Source organism: Diabrotica undecimpunctata, chromosome 7 (assembly GCF_040954645.1).
Source record: "Diabrotica undecimpunctata isolate CICGRU chromosome 7, icDiaUnde3, whole genome shotgun sequence".
Lineage (NCBI taxonomy): Eukaryota > Metazoa > Arthropoda > Insecta > Coleoptera > Chrysomelidae > Diabrotica > Diabrotica undecimpunctata.
This window is the reverse complement of record NC_092809.1, coordinates 12,060,362-12,080,815: the sequence shown is the minus strand read 5'-3', so window position 1 is coordinate 12,080,815 and position 20,454 is coordinate 12,060,362. Positions and strand designations below refer to the sequence as shown.

General features: G+C 32.8%; 1 protein-coding gene across 7 annotated transcripts in view; it reads right to left on the bottom strand.

Annotated features, from left to right (window-relative positions):
• heph (polypyrimidine tract-binding protein 1 heph) overlaps positions 1-20,454 on the bottom strand; it is a 539,711-nt gene that overhangs the window by 23,616 nt on the left and 495,641 nt on the right. For all 7 annotated transcript variants that reach the window (XM_072536694.1, XM_072536696.1, XM_072536698.1 and 4 more), the window contains 4 exons: positions 15,439-15,597; positions 7,604-7,655; positions 3,375-3,671; positions 2,740-2,957 (listed from right to left, as the gene is read on the bottom strand). In XM_072536694.1, coding sequence (XP_072392795.1) covers positions 2,740-2,957; positions 3,375-3,671; positions 7,604-7,655; positions 15,439-15,597 — 726 coding nt within the window. The remainder of the gene's footprint in view (positions 1-2,739; positions 2,958-3,374; positions 3,672-7,603; positions 7,656-15,438; positions 15,598-20,454) is intronic.

The following is a 20,454-nucleotide window of genomic DNA, read 5'->3' as shown; positions in this document are numbered from 1 at the left end:
TCTGCGTTATTCTGCTGGTGAATATGTCACTCTTAAGAGTGTCAAAGATACCAGGACTAACGCTTGGAAAGAGAAATATATACCTCTTTCAAACTGGATGACTCCATCGGAAAGTCTACCTCATGGCCACAACACCGCCTGGATTAACTAGGGGTCTCTAAATAAAATAAGATAAATTAAAACAAAGAAAATAACAAGATTAACATTTTGTCCAGGATGACATTGAATGAAACTCTAATTCTGATCGAGAGCAACTCGCTAACTTCTACATTTATAATATTAGAAATGTTAAAAAAATGTATATCCTTTTCAAGAAAGAAAATTTCTTACCCCAATAGGTGGAAAACAAATTTCGCATAATTTGTTGTAGACACAACAACGTGCATTGTGAGACGAATATTGACTTCTACTGTACAACTTACCATTCGTATGGTAAAGATCCGAATGGAACCAGCACGTAACATCAATGAATGGTGAGAGACTATACCGAATAGCAAGAGATTTAAGACCAACACTCAAACCATCAGGAAAAACTTTCTGCCGAGATAGCTGACAATCAACGTTACAAATGCGACTTAGCCTTACGATCTGTCAATAACAGGCCTGTCAATAACAACAGGAAGCAAAACAAGAAGATATCTTAGCTCAAAAGTCACTTTATTTGTAATTTTTCGAGGAGCGACTAAACGAATGCTAATATCCTGGGAAGTAGGCGTCCACATCTCCTTAGTCGACCTATTTTACCTCCTGTGTATTATTTTTCATATAAATCAATAAAAAATCTAAATTAGTTTACAAAATGAGACCTTAAATATGGAGTAGAGAAGATATTCATGAATAAATGTGATACGAACACTAATATAATAATGAAACAAATAGATGTTTTTTAAAGCATCTATTGTTACTGAGTATGTGATGAAAAACATATTAATTCAATTATAAACCCTGCTTTTTATTTTTATTTCGTTTATCTCTATATATGTTGGGTCAGTTTTTAAAAATATGAATTACACAGTTAATTTGGGTTAGTTAGTTCGTTTATATTAAAGCAACCATTAGGGCCTTTTCAACGAATTTAATGAAAATGTGGTAGTTAATGGAATAAAATTAAAACAATATTCTGATATCTGTACTACAACCGTTTTTTACATTTTAATTGAATTTGTTCGTAATTTTAGATTTTATATTTGGTAAATTCAGATTATTGGTGCGAATAAATTTTCCTAGAATGTGTATATTAAAAACATGAATATTTTTTTTTAATTTGAAAAATTTAACAGCCCGTTATACTACGCGTTTTCCAACACAGTTTTTAACGAATGAAAACATGTCTTTTATTAAAAAATAACAGATTTTTATCTATGTGTAGTTATAATACAGAGAGTCAGAGCAAAAATGGAATTTTGCATAATTTTTACCTATTTTTAAAATCCTTTATAAAAGGTATTTAAAAGAACCCTTTCGGGCTAAATCGCACAAAGTTTTCGGAATAAATATTCCATCTTCAGTGCTACTATTAGGTATACATGTTTAAAGCTACTAAATATATGGAAGAAAACCCTTTAAATATTTTTTAATTGGTATTATGATTCCATGGTTGCTGATGTTAAAATTTTAAGTAGATTTACTTCATGGGAACGTACTCTACGTTCTATAAACGGACCTCAGGTAGCAATTAGTCCATTTAGAGACTACGGCTTGGACCAGTAGCTCTCGTTGGGAGTTTACGTTGAAGTGAATCTACTTAAAATTATTAAACATCCTAGCAGCAATTATGCAATCTAATACCAATTAAATAACATTTAAAATGTTTTTGCCCATATATTTAGTGTCTCTAAACATGTATACCTAGTAGCAGCATTGAGGATGGAATATTTATTCCGAAAACGTTGTGAGATTTAGCCTGAAAGGCTTCTTTTACATAAATCTACCGTTTATAAAGGATTTTTTAATAGAAATAAAAATAAATAATGACAACAAGGAACATTTTTTTCAAAAAGTAAAGGAATATGAATGTCGTAACCAATAAGTGACACGAAGTCCAAGAAATAGGGAAAATTCTTTTGAGTCCAAGAATTTCTAGGGCTGATACCGAACTGTGAGCCAATCAACAATGCTGCGTGTCAGTGAATGAATATTGGATGATAAACAAAAAGGAAGCAAATGTTTTGAATGTCTTGAAACTAAGTGTACTGAAAAATCATAGAGAAAACAAAATATAAAATAATAAAGATTGTTTAAATAAAATTTTAAAAGATTAATGGGAAGAAAATGAGGGCATCCACGATAAAAATGATTAGAAGCAAGTAAAGATGATCTACAAAGATCAAATTGGAGGATAACTGCAATAGACAGAAGAAAAGTTGAGTTTTCCAACTTGAGTTTGAGCCAGTAGTGGCGTACTATCTGTATTTAAGGGTTCAAGAAGGTTGAGTCAAATGCGAAAGTGGCAAATGAATAAAGAACAATTTTCACAAATGCAAAATAATACAAAAAGTATGGCTCTGTCGAAAGAAATACCACATATAATAATTATTGCAAAGAACAATTCGATATAAAAATTTAGACACCTATAAAAGTTAAACACGCGGGTAGGTATTTAAATTAACAATAATTATTTTTTTTTTGTATATTAATAAAATTCATCTAAGGTGTTTGACTATATTTTATTTAATTTACCAAAGAAAGTATTGTAACTAACGTAGTTTTGACCTAACGAATGTGTAAATATCTACTGACCTCTTCGTTAAGATTGCTGACTAAAAGAACAGTAGCCATAGCCAGACCGGGCGAGGCCAGACCTCTTAATCCAGGAGCTGCTTGGCCCAATTGGAAATTTGCTAGACCTGGCAAACCACCTCCAACGCTAGCGCCGTTATAGGGAGCACCCAAAGGAGAGGCTAAACCATGCATAAATGGACTAGCCAGGACACCAGGTGAACCCGAGAGTATAGAATCTAAAAAAATAAACAAAACGGTTATCATTTATTATATACTTAAATTATATACTTGGACAAAAAAAATGGAACACCTAGAAGGACCAATATTTTTTAAATATTTATTTATGTAAGTATACATTATAATATTCTTATTATTTGATAATATTATAATATTATAATAATCAGTGGCTCCTCCTTGGTAATAGACTTTTGTTGATAATAGGTTAGAAGTAAAACAGTACATTACAAAATAATCTATAGTCTCGTGTTTGACACTTCTCTAATAGTCGTCATCGTCATCGTACAATAAAATAAATAGTCAACTGGTACAGAGATAGTAGTAGTTTTTGTGGATAGGTGGCGCTGGGGTTTTCGTTACGGAAAGACAGACAGAATAAGAAAATTCTAATATTGATAATGTAAAAACATATTTACCTGCTAATCGTTCTCTAGCCAATCTCGGTTGTGTAGCTAGGAGTAAAATATCAGCTCCGATTCCACCTGCCAATCCTGCAGTCAAAGGCATCGGATCTCCTCCTTCGCCGGTTGGTAAGCTCGGATTTGTGAAATCTCGGGATTTATCGTTGTTGTATTTTACATTTAACGACGACATTTTTGAATAATCGATGCGCAAAGTACAACAGCTGTTGTATATGTTTTGGCCATCTAAAGCCTGTTTGGCAGTTTGTGCAGATTGAGTATCTGGATATTGGATGAGTGCTTGGAAAGCATCTAAAACACGTAATATATTAAGAATCTACTACAGTTAACAATAGAAACATTCTAAGTAATATATGATACGCACATGTATTGTTAATAAAATATTATACTTAAAAGTACAAAAACAACCTATGTACGATTTACACAAACTACGTCTGCTTTTATAGCTGTTCTAGTCATAATTTGTAATTCTACTCTTTAGCGTTCTTTTGTTTATTATCATTTTTTTAAGAATTATGCGTCTTATCAAAATAAAACTTGCAAAATATAATAGATGATTTAATTTGGTTTAAAAAAACTTAAAACTATAAAATTCATATTCATAAAACATTTGAGAATGGCAAGTAAGACCTTACGAAACTTGTTAAAACAGTGGTTCCTATTATTCATCGGAGTTAAACGCGGTAGTGCAACTATTTCTTGCTAAGGCAGAAACCTAATCAAATTCAATTTTGTTTCTTATTGCACGCTGGGTAATCGTTTTTTACCGCAATAACGAACTCTGGGAACCATGTTGGGGCAGGAATCATAAATCGTAATATCCTTTTTATATATTCCCATATTTGCTGGATTAACTATAGATCAGAATTGCATGCATTTTCTCTATTATCAATGATAATCGGTCAGAATTTTGTCAATATATCTAACGGCCGGTAAACTTCCTCTATCGCAACCATGGTCAGTCTGGTAATGGGAGCACCTGGTAATTGTGCGCACATTGAAATTCCATCCTAATCCCGCCTCCATAACCAATCTTTTTAATCTTTAATGCAGCACTATACCAACCCTTCAGCTTATCTCCTATAAACCTTCTCCTTTCAATTATTGCCATAAAGACATTCCGGTTTGATCAGAATACAAAACATGCCTCCAAAGTTCAATATGAACGATCTAAACAAGTTTAGCTGTAGGATGGGATAAGTTTTGAACCAGTTTCAGGTCATCTGTCAGTCTTTTTTTACTGTCCATTCACCAACGTTTACTGCTCGTTCCCCACGTAGGTATTGTACTACATTACGATGACAGTTTCTTTACGACAACTTTACTACAATGACTTTACTTCACGTTCGGATATACAACGGTTTCTTCCAGTTCCTGATCGATGATGATACGATCGAATTTATATACCTCTGGTACGCAGATCCTTCGAAATGCTTCACGTGTCACAGCAAGTATGAGTATTCTAGAAACATTTCGCTGGCTAAAGCCATTACTAATTAAAACAATAATTTGAGCGGATCTTTCCGAAGAAGTCTAATAATCTGTTGTACTGATTTAAAACTCAAAGTATTGCACGCCAAATACTTTAATCTTTCAAGCATTTTGTTTACACTACTAACAAGTCCCACTTACTATGCGTTTCTTGTGTGTTTGGTTGTTACACTTAGTACATAACACGCATCCTTGATCATTGTATGCTGATGTTAAACTAAAATAAATCATCTATTACTTCAGCTATCACGATAATGTATTCATCATCATCATCATCATAAGTGGCTCGACAATCCGTTGTGGATCTTGGCCTGCTCACAAAGAAGTCGCCACTCCTGTCGATTCCTGGCAACTTCCCTCCATCTTCTAACCCCTAGAATCTGTAGGTCTTCTTTCACATCATCAATCCATCTCATTCGTGGTCGTCCTCTGCTTCTTGTGCCCTCTGGTTGTGAAAATGTTAATCTCTTCGTGTATTCGTGATCTGACATCCTAGCAATGTGTCCAGCCCATCTAAGTCTCTGCACTTTAACGAATTTCACAATATCTGGATCGGTGTATAACTGATACAGTTCAAAGTTGTATCTTCAACGCCATAGCCCATTTTCATTTACGGCCCCAAAAATCTTTCTAAGAATTTTTCTCTCAAAGATACCAAGAAGTCTTTTATCATTTTGAGATAAGATCCACGTTTCAGCCCCATATATCAAAACTGGTCTTATTAAGGTCCTGTATATATTAAGCTTTAGTGCACGTTTTATATTTTTATTTTTTAAATGTCTCCGGAGGCCGTGAACAGTTCTGTTTGCTATTGCTATGCGTCTTTTTATTTCGTCGCTTGTCGTGTTTGTTGCGTTTACTAGCGATCCAAGATATGTAAATTCTTTGACTTGCTCAAAGGTATGGTTGTTAATTTGAATTATTTCTTGGATATTTCGAGGGTTTTTAGAAACCAACCATGTCTCTCATACTTCTGCCCACTATAACTATATCGTCAGCGAATGCGAGAATTTGCGTCGATCTATTAAAAATAGTTCAATTCATTCTAATATTTAATTGTCTGATTGCCTTTTCCAAGGCAATATTAAAGAGCAGACACGCCAACGCGTCCCCCTGTCTTAGACCATTATTAATGTCAAAGAACGTAGAGTTTTCTCCTTCAATTCTAACGCATGAGCTTACGTTTTGCATTGTTAGGTGGGTCAACTTAACTAACTTAGGTGGGATCCCAAAGTCTATCATTGCATTATATAATGCAGTTCTTTTCACACTGTCATAGGCTGCTTTGAAGTCAACGAAGAGATGGTGTGTTTCTATGTTATATTCTAGTGACTTTTCTAGAAAATGCCTATGTGCTTGAATTTGATGTGTAGTTGACTTTCCAGCAGTAAATCCGCATTGATATTGACCAACAATATCCTTTGTAAAATGTTTAAGTCTTTCAGATAATACATTGCCGAAGATCTTATACGCAGATGCTAACAGAGTAATGCCTCTATAGTTCTTACACTCCAGTTGATCCCCCTTTTTATGCAATGGACATATTATTCCCTTCAGCCACTCTTCTGGTACCCGTTCATTCTGCCATATAAGTACTATTAGTTTATGGATTGCTGTAAAAACTTGATCACCACCTTTTTTATACATTTCCGAACAGATGTCATCGATTCCTGGGGCTTTATTGTCTTTGAGTTTTAGACATCTGACACTTCTCTTCTTGTTGGGTCTTCACTGTGTAGTTGACATTGTTCTGAAGCTATTTTCTTGTTGACGTTGTATATTTTGTTCATTTTCTATATTGTACGATATTGTACGATAATGTATTACTGGTTGAATATCTTAGTTTGACAGTCAAGATTCGCAAAAAAACACATTTAAGTAATTAAAGTAATTTAGTAAGTGTGCATGTTCAAGAAAAACAAATCTATTTGAAACATACACTGAGGGGAGTTTTAACTTATCTAAAAATTAAGTTTAAATAAAAAACAACGGATATGAAGATCATATAATGCTGATATGTAAGGGAATACGTAATTGTGAAAAAAAGAACGCAACAGAGGGATAGAGGTCATGAAAGAGAATGTGACAGTGTGTTGAACTGTGAATGAAATCAAATATTAGCAAAATAACTTTATATTACTTTTCAACAGATTTCTAATAGCTTTTATTATTTGCAAGTAACGATGAAGCAGTCAAATATAACAAAAACATTGTGACTGGATCAAAAGCTGGATAGAATGTTTAATAAAATAGTATTGAGACATTGTTACAAAAAGGAGAAAAATAATGTGTAAAATATTATTGTAGTGTAATACATGTTTTAATAAATGTATAAAATAACTTAGTGGTATTATTTTCCCAAATAGGAATTTGTCCAATAAAAATAAATCCTGAATAGGTTTAGTATGAAATTAAATGTTATTATATTCAAAGGAAATCTGTACTTCTTGGCTTCGCCATTAGATGACGCCACTTCTGGGTGTCAGGAATTTTAGGTAATTAAGCATGTCCTAAAGACAGTTTTATTTTAATTTGACGTATAATTACTAAAAAAAGGCAATAAAATACAGAATTGTGAACTAGACAGAGTTATATAGTGTATTATTTAAACAGAAAAAGTGGTGGTTGGTATAAGTAAACCCAAATAAAAGAATACAATAACAAGGAATTAGCAAACAAATAATAGAAGAAAAATGATCATACTATGTATTGGAATAATTGAATATACTTACTATTTTTGGTGAAAGTTACAATTTTCAAAACCTTTCCAAATCGTTGAAATATCTAAAAATACATAAATTATTAGTGATTGTTTTATAAATTTCAAAACAGTTTTTATTAAATTGCTTCTTTTAATATTATTTTAGTATTTTAATCATTATTGTGAAGAGGATGTGGTACAATAATGTAAGACGAATGGATGAGAATAGACTCCCAAAAATAGTCCTAGAAAACAACCCGCCCGGTTCAAGACCTCCCGGAAGACCACCTAAAAGATGGAGGGATAGTTGGCAATCTATCTTCCAGGAAATTAACCAGAGGCAGCTTCAGAATTAAACAGATCCATAGATCTCCAAGAAGTAGAAGAAGAAGAATCATTATTGTTTTCGTTATGCAGTATACACTACGCGTCGATCTTATAGATTAAATGTGTCTGCCCGTCCGTCTGTCCGTCTTAGAAAGAACTGTAATAGATAGAAAAAAACTAACGACGGATTCAGATCCAGCTAGTACGGCAAACATTGTCAAAACGAAAATACTCTTCAATTTTGAAAAAATTTATAAAAACGGTATAATTAGCAAACAACGATAGACTTATTTTGAAACGAATTCATGATTAGCGTGCACAAATACGTCTAAAAACATGTCTTATTTATCTTCCGTTTTATTTTTGATCTTTTTAAATGTATATTTGGCCGCAGAACAAACCATTAATTTGATGTCGATCCACAACTTTGCTTAAAAAACAAAATAAAAATTCTCATAGAAAAATAAATTCTTTCTCCTCTTTGAAACTTATATTGTACAACAAAATTTTGTGTAAACGGGTCATCCTTACATGATCTATATACCTGCGATTCAATTAGGTAACCTGTACCTGTTTTACAGACAGTTATAAAACATTGACTATAACTATTTAAAGACATTCAAAATTGTCCAATGGGTGGCGTTGTAAGTGGGCGGTAACAACGAGGCGCCGACCCTAACACCGACCATAGGATCGTACCATATTATCGATCGCCATTCACTGTCACTGCTCTACTCTAAGCCAAGATACAATGCGATGGTCTCCGTTATGAACGTACCCTAACGTTGTTGCATCGTATAGGAGTTCCACGACATATACAATAATTACAGTTTTTTTAATTTAATTTGAAAGGTTTGCACAATTTGATCATATGTATGTAATAGAGTTAAAGGAGGATGGATGAAATGGAAAGAGTTGAGTGGTGTGTTGTGTTATAGAAAAATTAAAATGGATTTGAAAGGCAAATTTTTTATGACTCCCGTAGAACCTGTTACTCTGAGCAGTACTTACTGAGTATAGTGTAGTTAAAAAGAGAGATAAAATTAAGAATGGATGTATTAGAAGTCTATTTATGGTACTAGTTGATGCTAATATAAGAGAGATTAGGTAAGAATTGATAGGTCACGATTACACTACATAATATGGATGTCATACCAGAAACTGTAAAATCAAACCCAGAATGGGATGATCCCCCACAAAAAAAGGATCTTCAGCTTCGGGAGCATATAGTTTGTATATATCTAAGTGTTTCCGGTTCTTTTTTATTGCCTTGTTCTGTATTATATGTTCTTTCATCCGTTGCCATATTATTTGGTGTATCAAAATATTTTCCAGTTCTTTTTAACAGATTTGTAAGGTAGAAAATCCGCTCATCTTTTTTATATGTGTGATTTCAATAAGTTCTTTCATTTCGCTTTTCTGTTATCCTATGGACCTCGATATAAGAGATGCTAATATAAGAGAGATTAGGTAAGAATTGATAGGTCACGATTACACTACATAATAATTATAATCATCCTAAACAAAGGATATTCCATATCTCCATGGAATAAATAGAAATTGGGGTGATATAAGACTTTAATGGGAAACAGTTAGCCATAAGTGTGTAAATGCTGTTAATATTAATATTGGTATGACCCAAGATGGAAATCTGGAAAAATATAATTGGGAAAATCGACCTCACATAAGGAAAAAAGCAGTGAATGGCGATGAATTGATGAATGATGATCAAACATAATATTAAAAAGACCAGCATTTTGATACTAACCCAATTCACTATTTACATTACACATGCATATGTACAATTACGTGTAAATTTACATGAAATTGATAAACACCTGATAAAGCATAGATCATTTATTTTCAAATGTTTCTAAATTAAATGGAGATATCCAAAATTAAGTTGGATTATATTTATGCTGTCGCTAGTTCTTCCTACATATACTACTTTAGTCTTTTTTGTTCTATATATGTTAGTATGTCTGTTTCATTGATGTTCTTTGCTTTATTTCGTCATTACTTCTCCTATCCATTCTTGTTACTCTGGAGCCTCTTCGCAGGCATTCCATCTCTGTTGTTACTATCGTACTGCTGTTTTTCATCTTTATAATCTAATTTTTAGCCCCATATGTCAAAATACTTCGCACTAATGTTTTATAAATCTGTGTTTTTGTCTTCATATTTAGGTGTCTATCCCACTATACTGAGTTAAGTTGTCGGATTGGTGTTCTTGTTTGTCCTAATCTTTGCTTAATTTCTTCCTCTGTTGTTGCCTTTTTCGTGATTATAAACCCCAAGTATTTGAATTTATCCTTTCCTTTGATTGTTACGTTGTCATCAATCTGTCAATATGTCTTCTTCACTTGTAGATAGGTACTCTGTTTTCGCGAGGTTAATATCTAGGCCAACCTTGGTATATTGTTCTTGTAGTTTCTTCATCATGTAATGAGGTCTTCTTGGTCTTGTGCAATCACTACTTGATCGTCTGCAAAGCTTAGCGTATATAGGTAGCTATTTTGTGTAGAATATCAATTTTGGGACTTCAAAAAATATGCAAAAAATCAGGGGCTTCCTCTTAAAACCTCCTGAAAGAATGGGGACACAGAAAACATCTATTTTTGCCAAGAATCTGTACTCCATAGAATAACATGTTTTAGACAAGAAATGTAGTTCAGATAATTTTGAACAAAAATGTTTAGCATGACATTTCGATTTTGAGCGTTGGCAATAAATATGAGGCAGTTAAAATATTCCTAAAAAACATTAAATTTTAAACTTTTACGTTACCATCGATATAAAATGTTTAAAACTCCTTCTTTTCGATTTACACAAGTACAATTTTCGAAACTATACAACTTCAGCCACAAACTCCACACAATTCGGTATTCGTGGAATCATTTCCCATGACGTGAGATCGTTTGTAATGTAAAAGTTTAAATTCAGGGTTTACAGGCATATTTAAAATGCCTCATATTTATTGTGAAAACTTAAAAATCTAAATTTGTGGTATAGCTTTTGAAAACTAGGCTCAATAATGAAAATTCCATAACAATCGGTTGACGGAAGTGATATTTTATTGATCTTATCGTAAATAAAAAAAAATGACAAAAATCTTGCAACGTTTATTTATTTAACATCTTTATAGATAAAGTTGTTAAACTTCATTTTGACTGTCTTCATTTGCGGTAAAATGCAAAAATTGCATACGAAAGCTGCAAGCACTCCTCACCTTTAAAACGCATTTCGATTTTTGTCGATAAGACACTTTGATCAAAAGATACCGCATTTTTACCTTCCAGTTAATACATATTTTATTTAAAAAGTTGATTTCGCCCGTGTAACTGACATTCAAAATGGCCGGTCGCTTAAGTGTTGTTTCTGAGAAAATGGTTCTCAACAAAATTCGGCTTGTTCGTATAATTTTTAAAGGTAAAATCTCTGACGACTGGACTAGATTACCAATCGAAAAGCTGTTTAAATTGGAAATCTGAATAGAATATAAAAATAAGGCGTTTTATCTACTCTAACATTTAATTTTGTCTGGATTTTTTCGATGAAAAATTCCCGTAATCAATTTCAATTTGTTAAAAGAAAAGAAGAAAAATCTACATACTTCCTTTTCTGAAAATTATAATAGTATAATTTCAATCTTCTATAATGCCTTCGTATAGTGTGCTTATTTCAATGTTTTTATTCTGATTTTAACAGTTACAAAAGCATTCTTAATTTTTATACAAATACCAAAATTGTGTGCCACCCTCACATATACAAATCAGTTTATGGAATAAAAGTCACATCAAACATAAAACAGCCTCTTTTTTGAAATTTTTAAGATTCACGCGACAATTTTCACTCCTTGTCATGAAATTATGCAATCTCGCTAAATAAAATCATGTAACTTTACGTCTCATAAATTTACGACTTACGACGGACGAAATGAATACCAACAGCAACCGTGACAGGAATTTTGAAACGGTTTATGTACATCAACATTTTTATTACAAGTTTTATCTTCAATATTCATTTCTGAAAAAAGGGCATTAGGAGGGGTTTGAATATTAAATAAAGTGCTCAATATACTTATTTACTTATTTTTATATATTGTAAAATGAACATACAATTAATTAGAAGAGTTTGCCCTATATAAATCTAAGCTACAGAAAACTTTTCTGTGCGATTTATATTGTATAGGCATAAAATTGTGGCAGAGAACTCAAAAACAATACATGAAAACAATCAATGAAAATGGTTAGACATGGACGTGCCTTCTTTTGAACAATAGTCAAAATTGTTTGAATTTGATTCATGCCTATTATGCCCAATGATGTACGAATCTCATTATCTGCTTCAGTCATGCCGCGCACATCGTCAGTGCTTTCCAGGACAACAGCAGTTGATGGATCTGAGGCTTAATCGCGAAGTCGATCGACACCTTATTAATTAGATTAATATCCGAAATATACACAATTAAAAAAAAGAACCTGAGCCCAGCCCCACAAAAAGGGATACATCACGGCAAGACCAGATGGCTGAAAGATGACAGAAGAGACCAATATAAAAAACGAGATATCATAGCTGTTTATCTTAAGGTAAGTCATTCAGAATTAAACTATAGATTAAATAATATAGAATTTGACATCCTAGATTCTAACTTGAGAATTAAAATAGATAATATAATAGATAAAAAATTTAATACACAGTGTAACAAACTAAATCTCCAATAGTAAAAACCCAATGTTCATTATACGAAAGGTTTTTAGAACCATAATTTTTTCAATAGCTTTATAAATTTAACAGATACTAAATTCAGTAATAGCAAGATACAACTTTTAGAGAAAGGATTTACTCAACTACAACTTGCCTCAACATAATAATCAGAAATCTTTAAAATATTTAGGTGTAGAATGTGAAGTAATATAAAATAAAACTGCCAATAATATCGAAAAAAGTATTACTGTAAAATTTATTAAAGATGTGTGTAGTGAAACTAAAAAGTCCTGTTACAATGAGAATCAAACAGCCATTTCAATTAAAAATAAATCAATAGAAAACATTATAGTGTTTACAAAAGCAGACAAAGCTAACACTACTATTGCTATAGATAAAATAGAGTATAATAAAAAAATAATAGAGAACTAATAAAATTTTAAATTAAAAACTACACAAGAAAGCCCTGAAATTAGTATTTCCACCACGAGAGAAAAAGACCCAGTACCTTCTGCTCGATTACATATACAGGCAAAATATCAACAAGAATAACCAAACACATAAAAAAGGAATAACACCAGCTTTTCGAACATTGCAAAGCTTTTGTGCCCTCCAATTTTGAAAAACTGGCAGGACCCTGGTCTTCCTGGCCTTTCGGCTATACGACCGTTAACGAATCCACTGCCCCTACGAGTCCGACACCAAAATGAAGGTGCCACGCCACGTACGCCAGGCACGTCTCGTGGGGCTTCACCTTCCCCGTGTAGCTGTGTTGCGATTACCTCGTCTACCCGTTATCCCCTCCCACAGGCGGATAGGCGATGCAGGCAAGAGGAATTTTCATCTTACACGTAGACAGGTCGCCGCCGACGATCTCTCCTCTACCACTCTTAAATCTCCTGGCGGGTACGTGCCGGGACACCAACACCACGCTTGGCGAAAGGCCAACAGAGGTGTGTACGAGCTCAGCTCGTTCAACCTCGCCTGGTTCTCTTAGAATGAGAGTAGAGTGGTCCCACGAGAGTCTCGTCTCGGATACTTAACAAACGTATAGCAGAGCATAAAAGGGCTTTCAATAATAGAAAAACAGATTCTATATACGCACTTCACCTTCTAGATCATAATCATTCTTTTAATGACGAATTTAAAATTCTTCACATTCAAAGTAAAGGCCTTAAGCTATCTTTGTTAGAATCTATGGAAATTAACAAATTAAAAAACACAGACATAATTCTAAATGACCAACTTAAGACAAACAGTTCTCCCCTCCCCAACCTATTTCGTTAAAGACTATAAATTGTAAACACACACCAAAAATAGATCACTTGAGAAAGGCACTCTGCCGAAACAGCTGTAGTGATAAGATTTTATAATGAATTTTGTGAAAGTTTTGAAAACAAAGTTTTCAGTGTTTTCTTGACATGTAAAATGAATTTCCATCAAGTAACGGTCGAATCCATTACTTAATTAGACCAACTTTAAAATAATAAAAAATTATCTCACGAAAATTTTCACGATAATTTCCATTTTTTCATGAAATAGACGTTTTGAAAATTTGTTGCTGCCGAATAACGAGATGAATTTTCAATCTGTCAATGTTGTTTACCATAAAAAATGACAACTTCCGATAAATGGCTCTGCCCAACACTTTTAGTGTACGCCTCGTAGAGGCACATTTGGCAGAGGCACATTTAAAATTTTAACCCAATCCCATGACAATGAGAAATGTTATTTGCTAAATTAGGTCTTATCGGATTTATAGTAATGTTACGAACATGCAGTCTACGTAGCCCATATAAGGTTGCAGGCCAAGCCTTCTAGATGCGACGGGAACTGTCGACCGCCGGAAAGTTCGACCCGACAAGCAATTAGACGAACTAGAGTTGGGCTACTCCAGAATGTTGTAGTACCTAGTGACTTTTATATATAAGCCTACCTTCTAGGAGTTAAGTTTAGTTGATAAGGTATTACCTAACTGTAAACTTATAAATATATTTATATAAATTCGAACCGCTCGTTTTATTAAAAACCGTTACAGTTGGTGTTGCGGTGTGAGATTTAGAAATAAATTCAGCAGTGATTGCTAAATAAAAAAAAAACTTTTGAACTTTTGAAAAGTATTGTTCGTCGGAAAGAGCCGCGTAGTTCGGTAGTGATCTTTGTAAAAAAAGAACATTTAAAAAAAACGTGTGTGCCTGACCAAAGATGCTGCTAGTACAACTTTCAGTAAAACAGTTGCATGAGCAACTAGAAAAACGCAATGAAGACTGCAGCGGGTCCAAGAAGATCCTCCAAGAACGACTAAAGAATGTTCTTAACAAGAATGGAGATGACACAGAGACATTCCATTTTCAATCAGCAGAAGAAGCAGTTTTAATTAAGATCGAAGAAATTTCTAAAAAAATGATAATAAATTTGAAAACGTCTCGCAAATGATTGAAGAATCTTCTAGACAGAATGATGAGAATGTTTCCAAAAGATTCGATGAAACGTCTCAAATTATTAAAGAAACAGCTAGACAAAATGACGAGAAATTCGAAAATGTTGCTAGAAGATTCGACGAGACTTCTCAAATAATTAAAGAAGTATGTAATCAAAACAATGATAAATTTGAAGAAGTTTCTAAAACATTCGATAAGATACAGAAAAATGTAAACGACGTAGAAGAGAAGATCAAACAATGAGAGACCATGATAACTAACACGAAAGTGCTACCACCAGTTAATACAGTAGCTCTAGATCCGGTAGTGAAAGAAGAGGTAGTTTTATTAAAAACGTTACAGTAATATCAAAATTAACAAATTTACTAAAGAATAAATTGAATTTACTTACCAGATGTAAAATATCTAAGCTTATAGGGTAGATCATGTGCTCGATAATAACTCTAAGGACTGTATTTGGGCCACCCTGTATGTCCTGTCCGTTAGTAACGACATTAGCAGCTGGAGTTATAGCCTGAGCTGCTTGAAGTGCTGCCTGGGCTGAAGCATTCTGCAACGAAAACAATTTTTTTTAGTAAAAGCAGATATAAAAACTAATATAATATTACATTAAATAAGATAACTAAGAAGAACTTAAATTTATGAAATACTAACAATAAACAGTATTATTGGGTTTCATTTAAGATATGTTTAATGTTATGCTAATGAAGTTCTGAGGTTTAAAAAGATACGTTGTTCAAAATAGCCGAACAACGATAACAAGTAGTTGGTCTCAAAAACTCTACTGTATATCCCGTTAGTACCAAGAGGTGCACTGTTTTATCTTCACCTTGTGATTTTCGGTTTTTAGGTGTTCCACAACGTTTTATAGAAATAAAAAAATGTTTAGAGATAAGAAAATAAGCCGAAATCCAAAAATAACAATCTATAAAACGACCATAAGACCAACAGTATATGCTGCAGAAATATTTTTAAGTTTTTGAGAGGAAGATTATCAGAAAATTACTGAGAACAAAGTAGGAAAACGAAGGGGATGCAAGACGATGGATGAATCACGAAATACAAGAATGGATGGGTCAAGAGAACATAGTTAGAGCAATAAAAGCACAAATAATTAGATATTATGGACACATAATGAGAAGATAGAAGAGCAATAACGGAATGGATACCACCAGGTAAAAGAACCAGAGGCAGGCCTAAACTGAGATGAAGACAAGTGAAAGAATACTTGAAGAGTATCGGAATTAGAAATATAGAAAGGACAACCAAAGAGAGAGAAGAATGAGGAAAAATAGTGGAAACAGCGAAGTCATACCAGAAACTGTAAAACCAAACCCAGAATGGGATGATCCCCCATACAAAAAGGATCTTCAAGTGAAAATAGCTTCAGCTTCTTCGGGAGCGTATAGCTTGTATATATTTAAGTGTTTCCAGTTCTTTTTTATTGCCTTGTTCTGTATTATATGTTCTTTTCTTTCTTTTTTAACAGATTTGTAAGGTAGAAAATCCACTCATCTTTTTTATATGTGTGATTTCAATAAGTTCTTTCATTTAACTTTTCTGTTGCCCTATGGACTTCGATATTGGTTTTTGTTGTCCATAGAAGTCTGTCTCTACTCTTTTTGTAAATGCATCTCAAGGGTATAATTACTTACTTACTAATTTATATTTATATTTAATTTCATTAATTGCTTTCACAATTTTCTGCATTTCGTCGCTATCTACCGAATGTAACGAATTAACTCATTAAAAAAGTAAATTGGGACCAGAAAAGATATTCTTCAAAAATTAAAACCTATATCAGGCTATACGTACATTTATGCAATTAACGAAAGCTCATTCCGAATTAAAATTGTCACAGAAATGTCATTAAGGTACGTATACACAGTTTTAATTGAAAACTGTTTAAAATTTTCCAAATGGGAAATTCGTTAATGGGAAACTCGGTTTGAAGATTCGTTTTGGGACAGTAATTTGGTTATCTGGGCTCTTTTTAATATTTAATATCGCCGTATCTTTTCAAGTTTTATCAGCTTCGCGTAAAGTGCCATATAATGTTTGAAAGCGAGTACTATTTTATTAATAAAACTTGCTTCTTGTTGCTAATTCACAATTTTGAGACCTTATTTTAAATTTAATAATATTTATAGTAACTACTTAAATAGTAAACAATTAAAGTTGTTTCATATCTTTTTATAAAAAATTTAATTATTGTTAGCGAAAAAAATATGAGATAATTATAGCCCAAGCTCGAAATACTCGTAGTGGCGAAATAGCAGCTGAAGTAGAAGATATCAAATTCACGGATTCCAAAATTTCGGTACTCACATTATTTAGCAATTTTAGTAATGTACAAATAATTTAAAAATAAATTAAGAACAATATAAGAAAGATAACGAAATCGCTTTAACTATTTAAGAAAGCCGATTTATAAAGAATAGGAATTTTCTTTTTAGGTTTTCACGAAGAAACAAAAGACCTGTTTTGGAAATAATATATTTGAAATAAAAGTTATGCATATGTTGGATAGGCAACAACGTGTCAGGGTTGCGTGCTGTCTCCATTGCTAAGTGCTAGAAGATCTTGCAGAATGAATTAAAGTGAATGGTGAAGCCATTAACAATATCTGATATGTAGATGCCAATATATTAATAGCGGATAGTCCGAAGGTCCCGAATGACCGATTTCATTGATCTCACGAGAATCATAAAAAATGGCAAAAATCGCGCAACGTTTAGTTATTATTAATTGACGCGCGCCTAATTGACATTCAAAATTGCCGGTCTTCTTCTTCGTTTGTTTTTGGGTTTCCATTGTATAATCATTTACCCAGTACATGTAAGGTTATGCTCGTCTTGCTCTAGGCAATGCACAACCAGGGATAAATTTCTACTTGTTTACTTTACTGCAAATTGACAACTGGGTGATACTGAAAGATCAGCTTTTCCATTTGTTTATTTTCTTCATTTAAGGTTACTGTTTACTGCTAATTGACAACTGGGTGATACTGAAAGATCAGCTTTTCCATTTGTTTATCTTCTTCATGTAAGGTTACTGTTTACTGCTAATTGACAACTGGGTGATACTGAAAGATTAGCTTTTCCATTTGTTTATCTTCTTCATTTGAGGTTAGATTAGACTTTCGCGTTTGGGGGTAGCTTCTAAACATTGTCACATTAGGTATATGGGTAATGCTACCTTCAGTTAGGATTAAGGATTTTAAGGACGTACATTTTTGTATGTTAGGATATTTCCATATTTTTTAGATTTATTTTGTTATTTTGATAAAGTATAAAAAAAAATTTTTTTTTTTATAGATCGATTTGAAAAAATTTGATGAATTTAATAATTATTTTTATAACTTTCTCAGAGGGTTTATATAGAATACTATGTAAAGATATTGGACTCTCTATTCCTGCTTTTATTAGTTCTAAATACAGATCCATATTTTTGTGTTTGTTTATGGGACATTCAAAGAAGATATGGATCACTGTTGTTTCAAGTGTTATTTGACACATTTTGTTCTACGGTGTACAAATTCTTGGTAAATCGAATTCTACCTCCATTTATCCCACAGGTTTTAAAGGAAAGACGGGGATAGGAGTGGTAAACCTTTTTAAGATTTTTTTGGGTCCCAAAATTGACAATCTCAGCAACATTTAGCTTGTTCGTATGATTTTTAGACGTTTAGTGACATTTTCGGCATTTTCGAACGCAAGAGTTATCAACGAAGAAGTACTCAGAAGAACTAATTGTCAACCTGACTTGCTGATAACAGTAAAATATCGAAAACTACAAAATTTTGCACACATTGTGCAAAACGAAGGAAAATACTGGTTACTCCAGGCATAATATATTTAAATGGATAATGTCGTATCTAGTATCGTCACCATATTAATGTCTATATGGATTGGCAATATTTCTTACTCAACTACATCTTGACTTGTAAGAGGAGGATTGATAAATATCGACTAGGAATGAATTACGATTATTAAGTGCCCCCCTTCCTTTCTGTTTATCTTTTTATAACATCAGGATTTTATTACACATCAACTCGTTACTAGGAGAACTATGTTGATAAAACTGCTGAATCTACAAGGTTAACTTAAGATGTAAAGAAAGTGTTTTGAAACAAGACACGCATGTTATCCAATATGCGTGCCCTATTTTTCTACTGAACAGCAATTATTTATTGCAATACAATATTTTTGATACTTCTAATATTTTTGAACTACTGTATTTACCTCAGTATTTTTAAGATACGTCTTTATACTACTTTAATAATACACAGGTTATACGCCAGGGAAAAACTGTGCAAGAGAGTTTTAGAAAAAAAAAAAAAAGAATTTCCTGGCTTGCAAAACCTGCGGAAGTGGTTTGTAGCAACCGAGCTATTCCACAGTGCAGTAAATAAAGTTTTCATTACCTTAATAGTAGCCAACGACCGAAAAGGATACTACTACCTAGAGTACGACCATCCCTGAGGATTTTTAGGTACGAATTCTGATTCCTACACACAAACATATTAAGGGACAGATATATCGAAACGAAACATCAAACTGTAAACACCTCCAGTTTAACGTGGACGCCGACCGTCCTTCGTGTACAGATAACATTAATGAGTTGCGCTAGGTATTTTTGTTATTTTCAATTAATTGCTAATTTTGTTCACAACCAAATATTATATTTTTTCGTTATTTTAAATTAAATATTGAACCAGCGACCTCAATAAGTTTACATAAACAGCCTGAAATTTCATGTTTTTGTCACTACATAATGTACAATATTAAATTTTATTTGAAAATGGAACATATTTTAACTTAATAATAATTTTATGGTTTCATTTATACATATATTGCATAAGGAATGTTGCAAAAGCCTTTCGACCATATTTTGGAAGAAGTTTTTGACAGGAATTTGAATTAAGATTCATTGGAAAGACGTAGAAGTAGTATACATTAGAGTAGGGGACCTAAATGTGTATCTATCACCTAAATGTGTCCATGAATCAAATGTGATTCGAAGACAGATTTTAATTTTTATTTTAATATCAAAATAGCGTTTGACGTGGTAGACTTCGAGTATATGTTACCATTGGGACCGTGAAGTTCAACTGTTTAAAACTTAGTCACTTTTCGCACTATACCCACGATATGTTTTGTCTTGGATTTCCAAACTTTTAATTCCGGAAGAATTCATGTAATATGGCTGTAAGAACTAGGTACGAGAACTAGGAGAATAAAAAATGAAACAAGGAAAAATATAGTCAATGTTATCATCTACTACTCTTAAATCTGTTAGGTATAATTAAATTTCCACACAAGACGTAATTTACCAAACCTAGATAAAACGCAAACCAACATTTTGTTTCAATCAAATTCCTAAAATGAATCCCAATTTAAAATTA